At 56.5% G+C, this 23726-nt stretch overlaps 1 protein-coding gene across 1 annotated transcript in view; it reads right to left on the bottom strand.

Annotated features, from left to right (window-relative positions):
* Positions 1-7959: 7959 nt before the first annotated feature.
* Positions 7960-23726, bottom strand: part of SLC7A5 (solute carrier family 7 member 5) — a 37968-nt gene continuing 22201 nt past the window's right edge. The window contains exons 3-10 of the mRNA XM_036345077.1: positions 18921-19026; positions 18110-18154; positions 17540-17663; positions 16434-16537; positions 15701-15797; positions 14284-14433; positions 12079-12256; positions 7960-10646 (exon numbers count right to left, since the gene is read on the bottom strand). Of these exons, the coding sequence (XP_036200970.1) occupies positions 10591-10646; positions 12079-12256; positions 14284-14433; positions 15701-15797; positions 16434-16537; positions 17540-17663; positions 18110-18154; positions 18921-19026 (860 nt within the window). The 3' untranslated portion in view covers positions 7960-10590. The remainder of the gene's footprint in view (positions 10647-12078; positions 12257-14283; positions 14434-15700; positions 15798-16433; positions 16538-17539; positions 17664-18109; positions 18155-18920; positions 19027-23726) is intronic.

Raw genomic sequence — 23726 nt, 5'->3', positions numbered from 1 at the left:
GAGGTTCTTCATGGTGGCCCTGAGCACCTCATTGTGATGAGAGATATGTGTTCCTTGAGGAGACACAGAGAGGAAGCAGGAGTGGACCACTGGCGACAGGAGGCCGGGTGCCAGCCCAGCATCGGGAACTGCGGCCCATGGGGGCCGGGATTGGACACCCTGTTTTACCAGCCCCATGTTCCCAGGTTTCCTCCAACTTCTGATGTGACCTCTGTACAGGGGTTCTAGTGAGGACAGAGAGGAGAGAGACCCACCCCCTTTCTCTGGAGGCCTGGAGAGGTGCCTGCATGGCCTCTCTTGCGGGGGGGGGGGGGGGGGGGGCGGGGGCGGGGAGGCTGTCAGGAAGCAGATTCTGAGGCAGAGATGTGATGGGGGCTTCCTGGGGTGGCCCTGAGGGACCATAGCTGTGAGGGAGGTGGCACTGGGCAGAGGAGACCTTCGGCTGCATGTGGTCACAACTGAGGCTTCAGGCAACCCCACCCCCAGGAGCTCTGGGGTGAGGGCTCCAAGAATTGTCCTAAAGTGGGGTGAAGAGGCCTCCACACACCAGTCATCATTAGATGCTGGCACCCCCCAGAAAGGGGGTTAGCTATGGGCAAGGGGAAGTCCGGGAGGGCCACCGGGCTGGCCAGACCCAGTCCTGATGGGGCAGCTGGGCTGCACCTAACAGGGCTCATTCCAGTGGCCTGGACAGAGCCAGGGGCTCCACCTGTCATCTTGAGCAGCTCCTGGAGGGGACATGAGCTTTCTCAGCCATGATGATGACACTTATCTCAGTGTCCTAGGCACAGATGTCATACTCAAAGCCACGCTGGGAATCTTGGTGCATGACAACTCTTTCCTTCACCCCCTGGCCTCCAGCAGGGCAGGTGGGCTGAAGGAGCTCGAGTAATCTCTGCAGCTGAAGATCCAGAAGGTCAGAGTACTTCCGTTGACCTCTCCCCGGGCTGTCCTGGGCTCTGAGCCTTGTGTGTCAGCCTTTTTGTCAGCTGCAGCCAGGGCAGTATAGTGGTATCAGGCCTCACGCTGAAAGAACACATCTCTTCCAGGAGCTTCCCCCAGGGCTCAGCAAATGTTCCTCAGGGCTCACTGAGCCTTGTACCTGCAGCTGATAAAGCAGAGCTGCAAAGAGGCGTGCATTTGCCTGTGAGCCAATCTCCACCCTCGCAGCAGGCAATGGGCCCAGGGTTTCGAGAGAAAGATGGATTCTGGAGTGAAGATGGGTGTGCTTGGTGTGGAGTGACTTCCCTGCACCCTTACCCACCTGGAAGATGGATGGGTCCTCCTGCCATACTCACTTCATGGGTGGGAGAACTGAGGCTTAGACAGGGAGCAACTTGCTCACATTCTCATGGCTGGAGGGTGGTGGGCTGAGATTTCACACAGAAAAGCCAATAGGTGACTCACAGCATTCTATAAACCTCGAGGGGGCGGAGGAGTCCCGTGCTCCCCGTGCCCAGAGAGAGGGGGGCTCTGCAGCCCAGAGCAGGCACAGTGCCTACTGCAGAGGGAACAGAGAAAGAGTGGCCAGTGAAGAAACAGCATGTGCAAAGGGCCTGCGGGTGTGTCCCAGGCATGGAATGTTCTAACATCTAAAAGAAGGCAAAAGGAAGAAGAGGGTGGCTGAGTGAGGGCTGGTACAGCAGCTGGAAGCAAACATGCAAAGTCCTGGGAACATTTAAGGAGGTGGATCTTTGCCTTAAAAGCAACAGCCATTGCGTTATGTCCTTCAAACGTTTGCTCCTGGCACCTTGTTCGTGTTTTTTCAAGTCCAGCCTAGAAACGGTGGACAAACAGGGCTGAGGACAGACAAACAGCAATTCGTTCATTGGCCTCTGTGGGTGACCTTCCAGTGACCCAGTGGCTCACCTACCAGCCTGAATGTGCCTTCCCATCGCCGCCAGCCTTTCTGTCTTTTGGGAATAAGGAGTTGTGAAACCTTACCTTTCTACATACAACCCACATGTGGGCTGCAATTTTCTGGATCTGCCCATGGAACAAATCCCACAACCCCCACTCCCCAAAGAAAATCCAGGCCAGCCTGACAGGTATTTCTAGAGGGCCACTGGGGATCATTGCCTCCTTTTGTAAACTCACACATGGTCCTACCATGAATCCATTCTGGTTGCTTCCCTGGCCAGAAACACCCCGGGTGGCGCGGCACATGATCTCGTCCTTCCCTTCGCAAAGAGCAGCTACAGAGGCTCCTGTCCGGGGCCTCCTGCCTTCCATAGGGAGTGGAATTTCTAGTTCTTTCTGTCCCCTAGAATGTAACTTGTCCAAGCCCAGTGCTTAAGCTCATACAGGCACTTCATTATTGTCCCCCAGTGCTCTGCACCCTTCTGAACAGGCCTAGGACCAGGGACTCTGTGAAGAGAGCTGGGAACCGGGGCAGGGAGCAGGGGGCGTATCATGATCTATTCTAAAATATGTACTTAATGAAAACAATGAGGTCATTCTCTTTGATAAAGAAGGCAAAATTTGAACAGGAGTTCAGGCTTTGCACTCTTTTTATCTCATCCGCTGCTCACAGTCTTGCCTGGGACTGAGAACCTTTCTGTCCCTCTCTCTGGGCCTCATTTTCTCCATCTATACAACAAAGGTCTGGCCCTGATGATCCTGGTGCAGCCATGTGATCCCAGTTTGAGATTCTAACTCATGGTTGCCTGGAGACACACCTTGCCCTCTGGCAGTCATGTGGAATCTGTGAGTGAGCCTCCAGGAGCAGTGCAGTCAGGGCCGGCCAGTCACTCAGCGGGAGCCCAGGGCAGCGAGGTGGGGTCCTGGGTGTGGAGCCCCGAAGGCCATTCCAGAGGGGGCTCCAGAGCTCTCTCCTCTGGGGTGACCTCTGGCACTCCCTCCCAGGGAGGCCTCATCAAAATGGGAGCAGAGGCACAGAATCAATGAGTCTGGACTTTGGTGAATTCACACATTTGGGTTTCCTGGTTTCTCAGAGGCATCCGGGCCCCAAAACCTCTTGCAGCTTGGACTTGAGGCTCCAACTGCCAGAGAGGCAGGTAACTCCCAGGGCCTGTGAATGCCCCCATGCTGGCCCAAGTTCCCCACCAGCCTGGGAGTCTGACCACACCAGAGAGTTCCTGGCCCCTCTCCCACCTTCCCCACACCTGGGACTCCGGTTCTCAGTATGGCTCCTGATGAGCCAGGGGTCCCAGGCCAAAGTCAGACCAACACCCAAGGCTGGAGAGGAAGGGACAGCGACACCCATCTTCAGATGGGCGTGCCTGCAGGGCACCTGGGAAAAACACAGTGAGATCAGGACAAAGGCCAGGCAGCCAAACAGCTAGCGCATACTTTCAGACACCCACGTAGAAGAATGCGTAAGTCTTATGTGCACAGCGCAATGAATTCCCACCCGCCTAGATCACATTTCAGGACAGCGCCAGCATCCCAGAGAGCCTGCTGATATCTAAGAGCCAATTTTAAAAGTATGTTTTTTTCCTGAATGCGTGAATCACCCACCTGATTTAAATTCAAAGGGAACAAAAGGTTACAAGGTGAACACACTTTCCCTGCCCCAGGTACTCAGATCCCTGCTCAGCTCACCTAACTGCCGGGTCTGCGGTCAGCAGGAGGTCCTGGGGACAGAGGAAAGCAAGGCCGGGCTCTCCACATCCACGGCCCCGATGAAGGCTGTTCATCAGTGGAGGGATTGCAAGTGGCTGGAGTGGGGGCAGCGTGCCCAGGGACAGCAGAACAAACAACCCACATTCATTAGATGGTGCTGGACTTCACCGCACCCTGCCATCCTGGACAAGAGTGAAGGCTGAGAGCCCCTCCCTCATGTTCTGGGTCGAGCTCACCGCAGAGAAGCCCCTCCCTCTACCACTGCAGGACACTCACCTTCCCTCTGCGCCTCAGCAGTGATGAGCTCAACCACCTGTCCCCACCACTCTATCAAAACAAACTCTGGTTTGGCTTCTCTCCTTCCCATACCCGTGACCTTGGTCCCCTCAGCCTGAGCCAGCAGACAGCCCCTCCTGGAGCAGGCTGGCCTGGGAGAAAACCCCTACCCACCCCCCAATCCTGTTCATTGCCCGTAGAGGAGAGACCTTCGCCAGCCCCTGAGATGCTGCACATCTTGCATATCTCACGTCAGAGCATTGTTCTCCCAATGTTGATGGCCCATTCCCTCTGCAATAATCCTTTCCAATAAGTCTCTCCTTACTCCGTCCGGATTTGGTTTACATTTGACCATTCCCTCCCTGTGGAATTCGCAGCCTGACTCAGGGACTAAGCCGAGCCCAGAAATACCAGTAAAACAGGAGCAGCTTCCATGGAGCAAGTGGGAACTCCAGGCCTCGGCTCCGTGGCTCTGTGAGGGAGGCAGGGCTGTCCCAGGAGAAATGTTACTGCAACTAGAGGAGTGGGGTGGGGACAGCTGTCATGTTCAGGGACACCCAGAAGGACAGAGTGGGGCCCTTTGGACACATTAGGAAAACACTCACTCACTAGTCCAGTGATGGCGAACCTATGACACACGTCTCAGAGGTGACACGCGAACTCATTTTTTTGGTTGATTTTTCTTTGTTAAATGGCATTTAAATATATAAAATAAATATCAAAAATGTAAATCTTTGTTTTACTATAGTTGCAAATATCAAAAAATTTCTCTATGTGACACGGCACCAGAGTTAAGTTAGGGTTTTTCAAAATGCTGACACGCCGAGCTCAAAAGGTTCGCCATCACTGCACTAGGGGAATCAGCTTTGTGGGTTGTGCAAACACCCTCAAGGCGAAGAGCTGCCCCCTGCAACCTCGGCAGGGAGACCAAGTCCAACCGGAGTCTCCCACGTGCCCTAATCAACCTCTAGTCGGGCGGGAGCTGCCAAAGGGATGGAGGCCTCTGAGAGGTTCAGGGCTCCCTCCAGCATGGCGCCACCACCGCCTGACAGAGGTTGGAGGGGTTGGGACCATGAGGTGAGCAGATAGGACCCATGCTCTGACTTTGGGTCCTGGAGCCCCACTTGGAGGGGTAAGAGCCCTCGTGGGGGTCACGTGTCATTCCACAGAAGCCTGCATAGAGGTCAGCGAGTGAGAGGAAACTTCTGGAACCTTCTGTGCCCCCTCTTTGACCCAGAGGACTTGTTCTCCAATGAAACTGTTCACCCAGGGGGGTTTATGTGATTTAAGCGTTTAACTTTAATCACACAGTTGCGTTCCTACTTGCAGGAAGGATTATGTCAGCCCTTGGCTGTGAGAGAAGCAACTGAGTCTTGCTGAAACTGGACCCAAGGGAACGGGCAACACACAGCCTGTTTGGTGTGGGCGTGCTCAGGGGGATTTAAAGTTTCTGGCAGGAGGCTGAAAGTTTCAGCCAGGCTTCCTGGAGTTCCAGCAGAAAGTGGATGGTTAGGTAGCCCGAGATGCCACTAGCCTCGGACAACCCCCCCCCCCCCCCCCCATGCGTGCGAACAGCAGCTCTTGGGGTGAGGATCTGCGGCTTCCACTGGGGATGGACTGATGATGACCTGGACTCCCACTGTCCCTCTCTGGAGGTTGTGCAGAGATCGACAAGGACTTGTGAACTCTAGAGACTGGAGAAGTGTCATATGTTTAGGATGCACGGAAGGGCCCATGCAGAGGAGGGGCATGACCAGAGGAGCCCTCCAGGTGGAAGCATCGATTCCTCCCTGAGGCCCGGGACTTCCCAGGTTGCCGAGCTCTCCCTCTTGGTTGAGATGCCACTCCCACCCCCACAGCCTGCCCAATCCCACTCTCATGGTGGTTCTGGCTATTGCCGTGGGCAAGGTGGTTTAGCAATGTCAGATGTCCCTGCCTCACTGTTGATGGATTGACCCCACCAACCCCCCTTCACCAGTTCCACACGCGTACATGGCAAACTTGGTGAGCCTGGCAGAGCTTTCTAAGAATTTGGGGATCACGAGGAGAAGTCTTGTCCTGTTGCAGCCAGCATTCCAGTCTTGCTCTCCCTTCCCTTCTCCTCCGAACACATATTCCTCTCCACTCAGTGGTTGAGTAATTGCAGGCTGTTGCTTGAATGTGCCCTGGATCCCCACCGTGGACATTTTTGCCCCCCCCTCCCACCCCCAATCCCTTCCTCTCCACTGTCTCAAGCTTTCTCTGACCCCCATCTTCTCTCTCTACCCCCCTCAAAGAGCTGGTGGACAGCTCTGCTCTGACCACACGTGTGGGGTCCTTTGTTTGGGTTGGTCCGAGAACTGTCCTTTCAAGTGTCCAGACCCTTTTCAGCAGCAGCAGTGGAGGGAGAGCTTGGCCCTGAGTTGGGGGAAGGGCCGGCTGCTGGGTCCAGCCAGGTCTGCCGAACAGTCCCGATGAGGTTTCCAATCTTTCACGCCTCTTTCATTGTTTTCCAAATACTTCCATGCCAACAGAAGTAAAACTTCAATACACTTCTCAGTGCATTGTGACCTGAGAGTCATACAGAGCTGCCCCTGGAAGTTTTGTGCAGCCAGGCTTCCTGGAGTTCAGGCAGAAAATGGATGCTTAGGCAGCCTGGGCAGGAGTGAGAACCATCGTGGGCACATGACCGACTGGGGGTGTGGGTGCAGCCAACACAGGCAAGCTTCGATCAGGCCTGCACAGGCAGCCGCCTGCCCACTAGGGCTATGCAATCCCATCTCCCACCTGTTAGCTCCACTCCCCATCCAGCCTGCAGGGAGGGGGAGAACCCCCATGAACTCATTTGGGGGACTGCTGGCTTTGGGGTTCAGTATGCAGGGTGTACCTGGTGATTGGGAGCTGTGTACCATGGCGTTCTCACAAGTGGTGGCAGCACTGGCACTTGGCCCTCAAGGCCTCTCTGCACCTCCTGGGTGGCTCTAGGTCAGAGGTGGGGAACCTTTTTTTCTGCCAAGGGCCATTTGGAGATACATATATGGTCAGTCCTCACCTGAGGACATTTTCCTATTGATTTTTAGAGTGGGAGGGGTAGAGAAACATCGATTGGTTGCCTCCCACACGCCCCCTGACCAGGGACGGTGATTGAGCCTGCAACTGAGAGGCATATGTCCTTGACCAGAATGGAACCCGAGACCCTCAGTTTGTGGGTTGACACTCTAACCACTGAGCAACCCAGCCAGGGCCCATTTGGCTATTTATATCATTTTTGGGCCATACAAAATTACCAACTTAAAAGTTAGCCTGCTATCGTTGGTCAAACATTTAAGTAACTCACCCCTAATGCCTTAGCAGGGTCAGACCAAATGATTTCACAGGCTGTAATGGCCCATGGGCCGGATGTTTCCCACCCCTGCTCTAGATGGTACTTTTTGCCCCAAGCCCATCTGGTGGCCCCAATGCCTGGGAGTAGAAGGCCCCTTTGTGGGTACCCAAGGCCTCCAGGTCCAGCCTTCGTGTGCTGGAGCCCCTGGCCTGGGCTCACGTGACAGTTACTGTGGTCGGACCACTCACCCTTGCTGTGCCACCCCAAGACACCCTTCCATATCCAGGTCCCACCTGTCCTCAGGCCCTGGTCAAACACCAACATTCGGAATGGAGTTTGCTTGTATGAAGTGAGAACCGTCTGTGGAAGAGCTGGTGTGGCACTCAGCCGAGTCAAGCTTGAGACCAGATACTCAAGAAAGTCCTGGAAATGAGGAAATGTGCTTGCCCCTTCCTCCCAGCCCAGCTGGCATGTCTCTTCCCTGACCTCCCGGGACTGGTCCTGGCAGCAACCAGTCACCTGTGGGCCAGTGGCCAAGCTCTTCCCACCTCAGGGGTTGGCCTCGACTTCAATGTCCCTTCTAAGAGGCAGACTGGATTCTCCCTCTGCTCCTTGCCTCCCTCCCAGCTGTCACCAGTGAGCATGTTATCAGGGGCTCTGGCCACCTTGTTTGGCCTCCAGGAGGCTGTGTCAGTGAGTGAGATGGATCAACCCTCTCCAGGGGAGTCACACCCAGGCACATTCCTACTCCCAATATTCGGTGCTGAAGGAAAGAACAGGAAGGCCACCAGCAGTAATTATAATTCTGATCATTTTTCTCTAAAAACAAACAAAAGCCCCACCCCACAAGAAAAACAGAACTCCCTACCCCTAACCAGCAAATGTTACAGGTTAGCCATTAACACGAGAAGAGAAAGACATTGAAGCCGCGCACGTCATTACAAGGTGGAGGTTTGTCGCCGGGCAATGACAATGTCACAGTGACAGCACTGCCGAGGCAGGGACACCGACAGGGACACAAAGACAGCAACAACATGCCGGAGAAGCCAGGCTGAACTGGACCTGCAAATAAATAAACACGGCGCCGACAGCATCCTTACGTTACTGAGGCCTTAGGACAAACTTGAACAGCAGGACACCTGAACAAACGCTAGCTGGTTACGCCGGGGTTTGGATAAAAAAATTAACCCTCCCACATGTGAACGCTCGGGACACTTGTCAGTAGAGTGGTCAGAAAGAGCGGAGAGACTGCCTTCCCAGAGGCCAACGCGGCAGGGCCCGGGGTATCTGCAGGCAAGCACCTCAGGATGCAGCCCTGACCTCCCTGCCTCCCCAGGTGGGTCCCTGGCGACACAGGCCCAGGAATCACAGAAGGGGCCCCCAAGCCACCCTCAGCAGAGGTCCCAGCCCAGACGCTGGGGAGAGCCACACTCTAGAACTGCCTTTGACTTCTCAGTGGCTCTTCTAGCCCTCACCTCCACATGGAAAGGGAACCCTGGGGCCCCAGTCTACCCCTGCAGGGGTGACTTGCCTCAGTTGCCCATGACACACTGGGGGTTCCCACCCGTTTGCAGGCTGCTGAAGCAGATCACGGTAGGGAGGCCACTCAAGGACCGTCTGGTTTCCCATAACCTGCAAGGCCATATCTACCCTCACAGCATCCCAAGGGCCCCCTGGAGCCCAGGTGGGTGGCAGCAGGCTGGATGGGCCATTCGAAGCTGAGCAATGAGGCCTGATGCCTGAGGGCTCAGTTCAACCTCCCCCTGGGAGGTGAGGGGTCAGAGGCCAAGGCAGAGCCCCAGCACCTACGACGGGGCCTAGAGGACCTGACCCTAGCTGATGGTGCTTCCCAGGATGGCTTCCTGGACAGAGTGACAGCTCAGGTAAGCCAGCCTCAGCTGCCTCCTGGGGGGCGGGGAGCCACCACAGGAGCCACAAGGACAAGGCCTGCTAGTAGCCTCTCTGGAGAGGAGGGAGGCGTGCTGTGCTGCGAGCCAGATCCCTAGAGTCGGGCGGCCTCAGGAGCAGGTGGAGTTGGGGCACTGAGGAAGGCGCGGCTGTCCTCTGCTGACTGGGATCCAGTCTGGAGCAGGCCATGTTGGTAGCAGGAGGGGAGGAGGACGCCCTGGCCAGGACCTGAAAGCCAGCCCCAGACACTCCCAAGGGGTTGCCATCCAGCCACGGAGGCCAATTCTGCGGACCCTGGGAGGGGCTGCCTTGGGGACCTGAATGAGAAGCCCATCAGGGGTCTTGGCATCTGCCTTCCTGTCACCTCTCTTTCCAGGCCTCACGCCTGGGGCTTTGTCTGAGAGAACTAGAGCTGGCTCCCAAACGATGCAGCACAGGGCGGGAGGCAGCATCCGCGGGAGGCCCTCTCCACCAGAGATGCCCAATCCTCCTGCCTTTGTGTTTTTGCTCAGGCTGCCATGCAGGGCAGGAAGCACAGTCAGGTGCCCATGGCAGCCTGAATGACAAGGGCCTAGCCCAGAAACCGGCCCTGCTCTGCTCGTCCTGGCAGGACCTCTAGGATCGTCCAGATGCCCATGACTTCTACCAGGAGCGCCACCCAAACACCAGGCACAGGAACTGGCTCTTTCTGTGGAGCTGGGGCTGGTATCAGACTCCTCTCAAGCCCTTTGCTCTCCAACAAACCTCTCCAAAGACGGCCGTTTCAGCAAGACTTTCTCTTCTTTTTAGGGGTCAGGGAGGGAGGGATCGACCTCAGGTCTTTAAGGCAGAGACATAAGCCCAAGGTTAGTTTTCCCAATGTCACTACATCTACTAACCAAAAAAAACAAAAAACAAAAAACACCTAAGGAAGCCAAGCACACATCTGTCAGTGCAAATCTGAGGCAGAGTCTCGGTAGCTTATTGGCAGCTGGAGTGTTCGGCTCTCAGAATCCCTCCTCCTCCTGAAGCTGGTGCTGGGGGGTCACACCCAACGACAGGACCTGGTCCCTGAGGCACATCACGCTGCTGGCAGTGTTAAGGGACAAGAGTCTCCCTACCTGCCCTCCCCCTGTTTCTTTAAAAAATAATCATCTTGGTGGTGTCAAGTTGACCCCAAAATTTAAGTTAAAAAATAATACAAAAAAAGGGGAGGAAAAAACCCACAAATAAACAAAAGTGGGAAAGGACAAGGGCCCAACATGGAAAAAGTCCGCGGTCTGTCAGAAGGCGCAGCCTCTTCTCAGTTCAACATTCGTGCCTCGCACTCTGGAGGAGGTATCGATAGAAGTCCGTCTTCTGGGACTAAATTCGTACCAGTTTTCACAGTGGCCCTGGCACCTGACCTGGTGGAGGGACAGTGCGGGGCGCTCAGCTGAGCTGCCTGGATGATGGAACGGGTCGCCTTTTAGGTGGGTGAGTTGTTTTAAAATGATCTTTGTGTATTTTCCATCCGCCAGCTTCCCAGCTCCTCTCTCTTATGTCTCCTGGGGGACCACTTGCATGAGCTTCTGGCAAAGAACTGTCGTGGAGACTGCAGGGGAGGGGAGAGCAGAGTTACTCGGGGGTCGTGCTATCATGTGCCTGGGGGCCAGGGGCACCAGGGAGTGCCGAGAGCTGCAGGTCACCCGGCCTCATGGCACCAGACCCCCAAGGTTGCAAGAGACGCCAGAGACTCAGAACTTTATGTAAAACCTCCTGATCTGAAAATATGTACACCAGGCTCAAGGGGCTCCCTCCTGGTGGGCACCAGACTTCACTCCAGGTTGGCCACAGAGGAACGCCTGCTTCTTCCAGTGACTTTGTAAGTCACCCGGGGGGTGTGGCCAAGGAACTTGGCAATAGGTTGAGCACTGGCCCTGCCCATCACCCTGTTTCAGAACCCTGGGGTTATGGCAGCAATAATCCTATATAATAAAAGAGGAATGTTAAATAGCTGTTATGTCCTGAGGCGTAACGACCAAGTGCATCAGGACCAGTCAGGACCAGATCACGGATGAGCAGGAGGGTAGGCCAGTGAGGTACAAGCCAGCTGTGGAGAGCTACAGGAGCGGGCAGGGCAGCAAGCTATGAAGGGGTGTGTGTGTGGGGGGGGGGGGGGGGGGAGGGGCAGGGGGGGGGCCCCGGGAGGAGCTACAGGAGTGTGCAGGGCTACTAGTGGGATAATAAGTCCCGATGCTGAGGGCTCTTCCCGTGTGTCCACACCCGGGCCACCGCCTGGCAGACACCCAGGGCCAGAATCAAGGCTGACCCCACTGCCAGATGACAGCCACGTGCCTGCAGTCCACAGAGGGAGTGGAGCAGGCGGGTGTGTGCCAGGGGCCCAGATGAACACTCTGTGGGGTGTGATTTCAGGACACAGGGCTTGCATTAGGGTCTGGTGTGGTCTGCAAGATGATTAGTAGGGAGTCTAGCCTGGCCTGGAGGTTAAGGCCTGCTGAAAATGACTGACGGTGTTTCCCATGTTCAGATCAGGAGGTTTCACATAAAGTCACAGGGCAGATAGCAATCAGAATTTGGAGAGCCACCAGGACATGGTGATTGGGGTGCAGGCTTGCAAACACCAGCGTGTGTGCCAGGAGCCGGCCATATTAAGAGCGGCCTCAGTACGGGCTCCTAAACGTGCTGGTTAGTGGGCCCTGTGACCACAGTGCAGAGATCCTGCTTTCTCCGCCTCTGCCTTTCTGGGTCAGCCTTGTGCTTAGGCTGGCGACAGCACTGGGATTTGGTTACTTGGCAAAAGCAGCCTGGCTTTCTGGAATCCCTTGTTCTGAGATTAGCTGGTGCCAAGCTGAGCGTCTTATCCCTGAAATACATGGGCCAGACGTGACCGCTAGACACGCCAAGTGCCTGAACGCCTAGCTAAGGGATTAGATGAGAGCAGACAGCGTGCTGGGGCGGGCGCTGGCGGGCCGGCAGGGAGGACAGCGGCCCCAGCTGTCAGGCTGCACTGAGGAGATACTCACAAATGCCCTGGAGGAGCCACTTGGGCTTGTTTTGCCACCGGACCCCGAGGAAGTAGACCGGGAGGCCGCTGAGGATTATGGCAAAGCCGATGCCACACTCAATGGGGGTCTTCCAGAAGGAGACGGCGATCAGGAACAGGCAGGCCAGGATGAAGAACACGGGCAGTGCCAGGTTCACCTGGGGACAGAGGGCGGAGCGATGGGCATCTGTTGCTCCCTTCCCACACCTCCCACGTCCTGTCATCACAGTCCTGTCCACTCCGCGGAAAGTGCTGCGTCCCCACCGCCCTCCTGACCTCGATGGAGTCATCTCCGCATCAGGCCCACTTAGGCGCTCCCATGGGACCCCCCAGAGCACACCCTGTGCCTCCTGCTGCAAGCCCATCCCTCCCACCTGGTCCAAGAACAGCTCCGACCTCCCGGAGCCGTCACTCGGGCCTGTCTCCCTCTTCAGCATTTACCAGTCTGACCTGCCGGCTGCGGACTCTGGAGACCTGAAACCTTCCCCTGTTCTCCGTTTCCTCAGCACAAGGCGCCAGGCAGTAATTACCCAAAGCACAGACGGTGCCGACAGAAAACGCAAACAACCCTCGAGGCTTCCCAAGGTCAGGGGATGTGGACCTTGCTGGCTCCCACATCACAGGGCAGAAACCCTGGCCCAGCACCCATTCACCAATGTCACCCAAGGTGGGGGCATTTCTGGGAAGACCCTGGCACCCACTAATAAGTGAGGGGCATCGGCCTTCTCAGAGAGCCTTTGTGAGGAGGCTGACTGCAGTCTGCACAGCACGGGCAGACCAGCCACAGAGGCGCCCCTGGCCCGGCCCAGCCCGGCTCCAAAGACCATGTCCTGCTTCTGCATCTGGGTGGGCTTATCTACACGCAGACTTGGCCATCTGCCCACACACTGCAGATGAAGGGCAAGCCAGGGTCCCACCTGGTCAGCCCACACTGCATGCCCCTCCTCAGTCCAGGTTAACAGTGAAACAAAGCCCCACAATGTGCCCAGGATAACACAGGACAGAGCCCACCACAGGCACAGGTGACATGGAGATAGAACCAACCATGTGCCCAGGATAACATGGGGACGGAGCCCACCACAGGCACAGGTGACATGGAGATAGAACCAACCATGTGCCCAGGATAACACGGGGACGGAGCCCACCACAGGCACAGGTGACATGGAGATAGAACCAACCATGTGCCCAGGATAACACGGGGATGGAGCCCACCACAGGCACAGGTGACATGGTTAGAACCGCCATGAGCCCAGGATAGCATGGGGACGGAGCCCACCACAGTAGGGAGCAAGGTGCGCCAGGGCACTAAGGTTGCTCTGGTGCCTAAGAACCTCTTCAAGGCAGGGAAGCGGGCCCTGCTGCCTCTGTGGGCCTGCTGGGTGGGGCAGACAAGGATGTGGCCCATGGATAGGTGTCTCTAGGCCAAATGCCACTAGGGACTGAACAAAGGACAATAGCCAGTGGCCACCATGAGTTCCTCCTTCTCTCTCCCTGACATGCTCACAGCGACGTGCTCACTGGGCTTCTCCAGCAGAAGCGCGGCTTCATTGGCCCGTTTTTTGAGAAACAAGGTCACCCTTGGGCGGCTGTCCCCCGAGGAGAGGGGCATTCACCTTAGGCCAGGTCCAGCTGGCACCTCAGCAGTCTAATGCTAAAACTCCTCCATTCAATGCGGCAGAGCTGGTCTTGGCCAGGTCTACACCCTACGGGCTCAGATGTCACCTCCCACCCACCACAAATGACCTCCCCCTCACAGCCTTGGCAGCACCCCCTGAACACACATGGCCCCTACATCTCTGCCCACATGCCACCTTCTCAGGACCACCCGCCATCCTGGTCAGCTGCCCCCTGGCCAGTTAGGCCCCCACCCTGCCCACCTGTCCACCCCACAGGGCTCATCACCTGCCCACGGGCATGGAGGTTTCTTATTTATTGCCTCGCGCAACAGGACCCTCTACAGGAGGCATCCTGACCCCTGGTTTAGAGCGGAAATGGCAACTCCAAGAGGGGTGGTGGCTTGCCCAGGCACAGGCCGGGAGGGCAGAACCAAGAGGCTGTGCAGAGCTGGCTCCTCACAAAGGCTGTCAGGGACACCTGGGCCCCGTTTCTCCAGCGCATGACCCACCGAGCCCCCAGCTGCTGGGGGTGCGCCAGGCCTGGGCCGCCCACGCGGCTGGGCCCTCACCTTGATGGGCCGCTCCAGCTCAGGCTTCTTGTATCGGAGCCACAGCATCCCGATGATGGCCAGGGCCACACACAGCCAGTTGAAGAAGCTGAAGAAGTTGATGACGGAGAAGATGTCGTTGGAGAAGGCGTATAGCAGGGTCATGAGGCACTGCAAGCAGAGAGAGGGGGCAGCGTGAGCCAGGAACAGGACGGCCTGGAGGATGGAGGCCACCGGCGCTGGGACACGTCTGCAAGGGCTGACAGCACTTGCGCACTCGTGCTTTAAAGGAAGACCTAGTTTGAGCAACACACGTGTTCTCAGAAAACAAAGGCCCCACTGAGAGCGGGAAGGGAACGAAGGCCTAAACCCTGTACTCACTGCAGTGTTACCTGTAGAAGCAATGACTGGGAACCAACTAAGTGCCCATTACGGAGCTCTCCCAGACCCCCAGCCACTGGGCACCCACAGGAGTTTCAAAACTGAGCCCGGGCTCTGCATGGTTTCTAACGTGTCCCGGAACCATCTAGTACTTCTCCCTTCGCAAGGTGGAGCTTTGCCCTCTCTCCTTGAGTTGGGCTATACATACTGACTCACTCCTAACAAACAAGACAGAAATGACAAGTGTGACCACGGAGGCTAGGCCATAGAAACAGGGTTCCTGGCTCTTCCTCTTGGCTCCCTCGCCCTGGCTTGCAGCCCTGTGGACAAGCCCCCGTCCTGAGGAACCGAGGCCTCATGCTCATAGCCATGTAAGGGGCCATCCTGGAAGTGGCTCCTCCATCCCCGGCCGAGCCTTCAGATGGGACGCAGCCCCGACCACCATCTTGTTACCACCCCACGAAGGACCCTGAACCAGGGCCTCCCAGCTAAGCTGCCCGGAGTTCCTGACTCACGGAAACAAAGAGACAGTGAATGCTTTCCGTTTTCTGGGTGATTTGTTACAGAGCAATAGAGAACTAATAAGACGTTAGGCAAGCTGAAGAGAAGCGTGCACGATGTGACCTCACTAGAAATTGCACGTCTGTTAACATGCCACAGAAGTCCAGAGGCACGGAGCACGCAAAGCCGCCTGTGACCCGTGGCTTCCTGGGAGAACAGAGCAGAGCTTCTGCTCCACAGATGCTGGAATGTTTGAAGTTTTTTTAGTAACTACCGTGTATTATTTTTGGAATTAAAAACTTAAACCAGTGCCCTCTGTTGTTCAGTGGAGCAGGCAGCCAAGGGCACAATACAAGGAAACACTCGGCTAACTTATCTGCATCTCGGTCTCCGCCATGGTCTGCTGTCCAGTTGACACCAGGCAAAGGTGGGAGGGTGTCATGCAGATGGACCCTGGAGCCTCCCCTTCCCCCCCCAGGAACACCCCAATCTTGTACTTTAAGCCACTTGTAATCCTCGCGGGGAAGAAGGGCATCAGATGGTGCTGCCAGCTTACCGTGAACAGGAGGGAGGGCATGGGCGTCAGGAGCTGCGGGTGAATCATGGAGAGCACAGAGGGCAGGTGGCCCTCCCTGGACCCCACAAAGAACAGCCTGTGGACAGAAAAGCAGGTGGTCGGCCTCATCACCGAGCACCCAGGCAGGGGCCTCTTGGTCTCCCTGACCGACTCAGCTGGCAATGGGGAGCTCAGAGGCTTGCTCACCTGCAGCCCCCCTCCCCCTGGGCAGGGCACACAATGAACCCATGACAGTCTAGGACAGTGATGGCGAACCTATGACACGCGTGTCAGAGGTGACACGCGAACTCATTTTTTTGGTTGATTTTTCTTTGTTAAATGGCATTTAAATATATAAAATAAATATCAAAAATATAAGTCTTTGTTTTACTATGGTTGCAAATATCAAAAAATTTCTCTATGTGACACGGCACCAGAGTTAAGTTAGGGTTTTTCAAAAATGCTGACACGCCGAGCTCAAAAGGTTCACCATCACTGGTCTAGGACACAGCAGTTGTGTCACTCCTGGGCAGGGGAGAGTCCCTGGTTCCTTTACTTCCATATTACATGGATGTTTTGACAGCCACATATTACTCAATATAACAAACAGATACAACCTTTAAAGCTCATGTTAAAAAGCAGCATGCAGCACTGGCCCCCAGCTCAGCCTCCCTCCCGGTCCTGCCCCGGCTCCCACAGAGCCGAGTGGGGAGCGTGGTCCTGGGGGGCTCACCTGGAGGACGTGAAGAGAGACCCGTTGACGGAGCCGAAGCAGGACAGGCCCACAAAGACGGGGATGATCCAGGACATGACGCCCAGGTGGTAGTTCCCAAAGTCCTAGACAGATGTCGCATAGTGAGCCGGGGCCCCTTGATGCCCAGCACGCGGCCCAGTCTGGCCCAGCCCCAGGCCACTTGTCTGCACCCGTCCCGCACACTCATGAGGATTCTGCGCACGTGACCCCCAGGGTCTGGATGTGAGGGCTGTCCCAGGGACAGAGTCCCCTTTAGAACAACACTGGTGGCTGTTCCTCATCCCCACACACTGGCACCTCTCACCCTGGCATTATACCAGGTTGCCCAGGTGCCCAGCCTTTCCCGTCTGTGTCTGCTCTGCTAGGGAACACGGCTTTGTCTCTGGCTGGGCCCCCATCGCCCGACCCAGAGCAAGGCTCAGTGAGGATTTGTTCAGAAGGTGGAATGGGTGGGCACGGACCCTCACCTGCTGAAGTGGCTATGAGGACACCATGGGAAGTGAGCCTACGGGGTCCCCAGGACATTCCAAAGCCCGCTCGTACTACTTGGGGCCCCACTGTGGTTTGGAGGCTGATGAGCGCTCTGCTGCTGCCAGCATGGGGCCTGGGGATGCTGCTCTCCCTGCTCTGAACCCGTGTCCAGAACGCCCAGCAGAGGTGGCTCAGGATGCATGTGGGCAGCGGGTGGGAGAAGGCCACCCGGCTTTTCATCCCAGTGCTGGGGTTCAGGCCTCACTTACAAGGACTGGACCTTCCAAATCACCATAATACCGCCCCCTTCCCCGCCCTGTACTTGACTTTTAAAATGACTAAGGCCCGGACAAGCACAGGCTGATTTTTAAAACTGGCCCAGGGTGTGGCCTGGGCATCAATACTTTGAAAGCCCCCTGTGATCCTCACGGGCAGCCAGGGTTGTGAGTCAGCACCCTGCACTCTCTGGCTTGGCAGCACAGCTCAACCCCTCCACACAGGAGAGTGGTTTGCAGCCCAGGGGCCTGGTCTGTTCCATATCACAGGCTCAGGGCGGCAGGGCTGGGCCTTGGTCTCTCGGCAACCTGCGCAAACACTGGCAGGTGGCATCTTACCACGGCCACAGCCTCTGACGACAGCATCTGCTCAGTGGACAGCGTGGTGAAGTATGCCAGGTTCGTCAGCACGTACACCAGGGTGACGATGGGGAGGGAGATGATGATGGCCAGGGGCAGGTTTCTGGAAGGAACGAAAGGGCACGTCATCAAAGTGCAGCTCCAGGCGGAACCAGCCCCGATGGCTCTCTAATACACAGGTCTGGTCCTGAGCCTCACTGCTTGGGGGAGGTGTGACGGAGAGGCTGTTGCCAGCTCCGGTCCCTGGCACTGAAAGCTGGCGCCTGGGGTTGGGCAGCTATGTGAACCTGGGTTAGTGACTCGACCCTGGTTCAGTTCCCCATCTGTCAGATGGGCACTCCTGCTTATTCTAAGGGGAAGTCTTGTTCAAGGTCACACAGTGCGCCCTCACCCCAGCCTGATCCTAACCCAGGGCCCCTCCCGAAAGGCCCTGCACTGCTTTCATCTGAGATCGGGCTGGGCCCCATGGATGAATTCTTAGGCAGAACCGACTTCTTCCTTCTCTCACGTTAAAATAACAACAAACAACGTCTCTGTTCACACACGCACCTGTAGGGGTTGATCATCTCCTCTGTGACAAGATTCAAGTAATTCCTAGACGTTAGAGAGCAGAGTTTAAGTATACATCCCTCCCACAGTTCTTAGGGGGAAAAGAGTGGATTCCAGGGGGAGCCCTGCTGGCTGTTCTGGGCCAGTGGAGGAGGCCCCTCACCCACCACCTGGGGCCCCGCTAGTGAGCAGCTGGGGGCAAGAGCCTAATCCTGCTCCCCTGGGAAAATCCTAACCCCTGCAGGCCTGTCCTCTCTCTGACCCGCCCGCCAGCACCTTCACCACCTGCCCACCCACCACACGGCAGCCATTCTTGTGGCCCAGTATAATCTGGCTGGAGTGGGGCCCAGCGGGGACCCAGCAGGAAGGAAAGTGTGTGTGTGTCTGTGTGTGTGTGTGGGGGGGAGGCAAGGGAGGGGGGGAGGGGAGCGGGGAGGCGCGAAGTTGTAGGCAGGCACTCCGCTCCTGGAGAGGGGGAGGCTGAAAACGACCAGGCCCAGCCTTTTAAGCTCAAATGCTTCACTCTCCTCAGCAAAGGCTTATCTACAGGACCGCCTTCCCAGAAGCCCAGACAAAAGTGGGCTTCTGGAGAAAAAGAAAAGTGGAGAAAAGCCAGGCTGCTGCGCTGTCCTCTCTGTGCTTTCTCGGGATGCGTCGGGTTCGAGCAGCTCTGAGAGGCTCTCCTGCTGCTCTCTAAAACTGCCCGGGGGGGGGGGGGGGGGGGGGTGGCCAAGAGATTCAGATTTTTGGGCACCTCAGGGCCTGCTCCGTGTGCCCCAAGGCCCAGGGAACCAGACATTCTGAAACGTACCATCCCCCATAGGCAAAGAGGCCGCTGTACAACGCCAACACGATGTTCCCCACGTTCAGTTTGGTGCCTTCAAATGAGAACTTGGGATCCAGATTGGACACATTATCTGGCAAAGGCCAAACAGACAGAAAGGTATGCTGTGTTAGAGAGGGCTGCACAGGGGTCATGCCGCAAGTTCCAGAACGTTCCTGGAGCAAATTACAGTAACAAACAACAATACTGGGGTGAAAGCTTTCCACTGTAACAAATTAAATGCACCTGCTGAGCCAGTGACGCACACATTCCTGACTCGCCCTGGGCCAGGAGCCCCAGCAGGTGAGCACGATCTTGCCGTGACCTGGAGGAATGTCGTCTTTAAGGGCCCCTAGTCCACCGAAAGGGACGGCAGCCCAGGCAGATGCAGGGACATGTCAGGAGGGAGGGGCTGACTAGCCCTGGTCACCTCAGAGTGTGCAGGTCAGGGGGATTTGGGTTTGAGCTTCACTCTAGCCCTTAGTCCCAGAGAATCAAGAGCTGCTGAACCCAAACCAGGCTTCTCGTGTGCGCGATGGAACTCTTGAATGCCACCTCCTCATGGTGCTGTGAGCACAGAAAGACCCGAAAACGACTTAGGCCCTGGAACATGGCAGGGACTGAGCTGAACAAGAGACAGGGTGGACCCTCCCTGCCTCTTCCAGCTCCCGGGGGCTCCGGGCATCCTTGGCTTGTGGCTACATCACTCAGGCTCTGCCTTTTTCCTCTCACGGCCTTCTCCTTGTGCATCCACTTCCATCTCCTATAAGGATACTCGTTGGATTTAGAGCCCGCCCTAATCTAGGATGGTCTCATCTTAACCTTTACTTTGATTATATCTGAGTATTTTCCAAATAAAGGCACATTCGCAGGTTCCAGTGGACATGTTTTTTGGGGGTCACCATTCAGCCCAGGACAGTAGGCACTGTGAAATGTGGGTGCCTCAGAAAGGTCTCTAGGAAAGGCTACTAGGAAAGTTTCTGGCCCTTTCTGAGTCTCCGTTATATCATCTGTAAAATGGTCCAGGAACACTTAGGCCTGGAAAGACTCACTCTGTGAGGAGGGGCCAGCCCATCAGCCGGTGCCGACAGACACATGCCAGGAGTCAGGTGGCTGGCTCTCCACTCTCCACTGATGAGGGTCACCTGGCCAATGGGTTTTTAGTGCCCGACTCCCCTGGCTCTGAGGGTGGGTGCGGCACAGGCATGCACCTCCCAGGAGGGCTTCAGACAACAGCAAAGGCGCCAATGGGATTGGAGGCACCAGGTTGCCTCCTGCCCACTGACGCTGAGGGAGCAAGTTGAACTCTTGGTCAGGTGCAGATGTTAGCTTGGGAACCGTTTCTGATCCAGTCCTGTGGCTTTACCTGTGAGGGTCTGTGTCTGCGTCCCCATCCTGCTAAGCACTCGCTGCCCAGGTCCCACTGGGCCAAGGCCCCAGGGGTGCTACGTGACTCAACGTCACCACTGCCCAGTGGTCAGCAGGTTCCTGGTGGGGCAAAGGGGTGAAGGGAGCTCATGGGGGCCCAAGGCCTCCAAGGGAGCCTATGCCTTCCATGAGGGTGACAGCCTCAGTCACCCTGAAACAGGACAGGGTGACAGCATGTGAGTTTTGCAAAGGGACCTGTGAAAGGGAGGTTCCGTAACACCTGTCATTTAGCTAATTAAAGCCTGCACTTCAAAGCCCCACCGATTTCCTGTGGTAAACACTGCGGGGGGGGGGGGGGGGAAGGGCAGGGGGAGAAAGGGTGTGTGTGGTGTGGTGGTGGTGGCCTGTCTAAGGGTCCATCTTACCCTGGACACTGATTCTGTCCCGGAGCTTATTTGTCCCAGCTCTGCAGGTATGCTCAGGACTTGAATCTCCCGCTGACGTGGGGGATGAGCCTGGGATCCACAAGCTCCCCTCACCCAGCCCACGAGGCCATGGTCTTGTGACCAGAACAGGCTCCAGGGTAGTTGGCACCTCAACCCCTGAACTGCCTGCACATGATCTGTCTTGGAGGCCTGGTCCCAGGACTGTTTGGTCACAGGGTGGTCAGCAGGCCTGGCCCCAGGAAGGCCTGGCCCTGGGGTGGTCAGCAGGCCTGGCCCAGCACTGCCTGGCCCCAGGTGATCAGCAGACCAGGTGTGTGGTGCAGTGCTTGGAGCCAGCTCAGGACAGGGCACCCTTCAAGAGCACCTCAGGAGGGCTCCCCTGTGCTCCCTCAGGTGCTCTCTCTGGAATGTGCGTTCCTTTGCACCTGCAGAGTCCTGCTTATCCCAGGGCTTTGCCCACATACTTCTGTGTGTGTGTGTGTGGGGGGGGGGGGGTGAGCATCTGTCCTCTAGTCAGGGAAACTGGGGGTCGGGCCTCCTGCCCGGGGTGTGGGAACCTGCTGGCATGCAGTTGGTCTGGGATCATGAGGACAGTCCCTGTGAATGCCCAGCCAGGTGACAGGCCTCACGTCCCCAGGATGCTACAGGTGCCCCTAGCGTCTGGAGGAGCTGCCCAGGGCTGCTCCTGTTGGCCTAGATCTCCAATACATTATATGTCCCACCCGCAATTCCCCAACAGGATGCTTCTGTGTCAGACTCTTATAACTGCTTCTGTACCATTAAAGGTCTTTCATGATAAAGGTTCCTTACAAGTATGCAAGCTTGCCTTGGGTTTAAAATTTTCTCAGTTACCTGCCTCATTTTCCTATTAGGATATACTTTTATACCTCCTGTTTATTATTCAGATTCGATATTTCTTTTCCCATATTCTGGGATACAGATTTTGGTGCAATTGTGAAAGGTGGCTCCCGCCTCAAAGACGACCCTGAATGCGTGTGCTGTAGACACTGCTGCACGGGCATGGCTGCCACACTTGCTAAGGATAAAATTCAAGGCTTGAAATACAGCCTGGGGCTTTCAGGCATGGATTGAATGTTTTCAGCCCCGAGGTCTGGGTGGCTTCAATGTTTTCATCAAGGGATTATCAGCTCAGTTCTGACAGGTAAAGGCGGACATCTCCCTGCGCCAGTCATGCTGGGGACTAGACTTCCTGCTGTGCGATGGTATTTCCCAGGACTTACAGCGCGATTTTGCAGCCTCCGAAACCCCAGGTAAATAAATACTACTCCTAGCTGCTCTGACCAATGCAGATGGAAGCAGCTTACTGGGCTGTACCTGGGGCCTCAGCCAATCCTCTCCCAACCAGCCCATGATGCTTCCATTCCTAGGACAGGTGTGGCTGGGGTAACCTGCCAGGACATCCCTCAGTTGTCCACGGCCTCACTCCCAAAGCCGTTGGAGGAAAGCACACGTCCAGCACCTCCAGTCCCTACAACTTGAGCTTGGCCAGCAGACCTCCCACTTCTCTCTCGGCATGGGGTGGGGTGGGTGGGGGAGGGCTGGCAAAGCTCAGTCAAGGACTCAGCTAGTTGGGACCCCAACAACCTGCTACAAGTTCCGGAGCTGCCCTCTGCCCTGTCATCTCGCTGTTTCCCACCTCGCACGGGCACAGTGTACCGCACTGAGAACCAGGGACGGAGGGAATGATCTGAGAGTGAGCTGCTGCCCCGAGGCAGAGCTCCGGGTTTGCTCAGCCTGTCTCTGCTGGATCTGGCCCAAACCAGAGACCCACAGCTCTACCAGGCACCTGACCAATTGCTGGCTGAGCATGCTGCCCCTCTCACTGGGTGCCACGGAGAGGGCGCCAGGTCTGCTGGCTCCACTGGGCACTGGGCCCAGCCCCCACGGGGCTGGCACAGCCAGGAGCTCAGGGGTGATGATGGCTCAGGAGTAGCGGCTCTGCCTGCTCTCGCCTTCGGGCCTGAGGACTGCCTGCCTGTTTCCAGGGGAGCAAGAAGCTAGTGAGGCAGTCAAACCTCCATTTAATGATGCACATTAGCAGCTGCTCTATGTCCAGTGGCCCCCACAGGAGAGACCAGAGATGGCACCTTCTCAGGGGGAGGGCAGACTCTGGACTCTATACAGCGGTTTTCAACTGCCTACCCACCCCAGCAACCAGGGCACATGCCGTGACGTGTGGAGACATTAGGCTCTGCCATGCTGAGACCCCGCTCTAGATGATGCTGGGCAGATGCCCAGCCCATATGCCACCACTCCCCAAGCCAGGCCAGATCCACTAACTGTTCCCAGTCCTCTTTCTCATGAACCCCAAACTGGGGCGCAATCTTTGTTTCAACACAGAGCTCCAGGCACAGGCAGACACAGATGAATGACTCACAGTCCCCCCACTTGAGCTCTAGCCTCACGGCCCCCCTCCTGCCGTTGACTGGGAAGGCAGGACAGGAACAGTTGAGGACCTCCCGCAGGGACCAGGGGCATAGGGGTATGGGAACCCCAGGACCCCACAGTATGATGCTGATGGCTCCTGTCACACTACAGAGTGCCCTGTGCCACCACCTCTTTTCTGGGGGCTCTTCTGCAACCTCAAAGCCGCCTCTAATTTGCATTCCCCACCCTGGAGGCCCTTGCACCTCAGTCTGCCTTCCTCATCCTAAAATGCAGCCATTAACAGCATCTCCCGGGGGGGGGGGGGGGGGGGGGGCGCACCAGGAATGAGAAAACTAACAGCCAGATACAGGGCCCTTTGGCAAGCTGCAATGTCACAGACTGTAATGGGAACCAGAGTAATAGGGGTGGGAGCTTTCAAAAGGCCCTGGGGAACTGATTTTAGAGAAAACCAGTCATGGTTTTTTGTCACGCAGACATGGGAACCATCATTGACCCAGGAATGGGGAGGAAGTCTCCCACGCTCAGAGAAGCTTCCTCAATAGAAGCCTGGGAGGGCACCCATCGTCATGCG

The sequence above is a fragment of the Myotis myotis genome, unplaced genomic scaffold (genome assembly GCF_014108235.1).
Source record: "Myotis myotis isolate mMyoMyo1 unplaced genomic scaffold, mMyoMyo1.p scaffold_m19_p_19, whole genome shotgun sequence".
Classification (NCBI taxonomy): domain Eukaryota; kingdom Metazoa; phylum Chordata; class Mammalia; order Chiroptera; family Vespertilionidae; genus Myotis; species Myotis myotis.
Note: the sequence above shows the minus strand (reverse complement) of the source record. Positions and strands in the feature narration are given on the sequence as shown.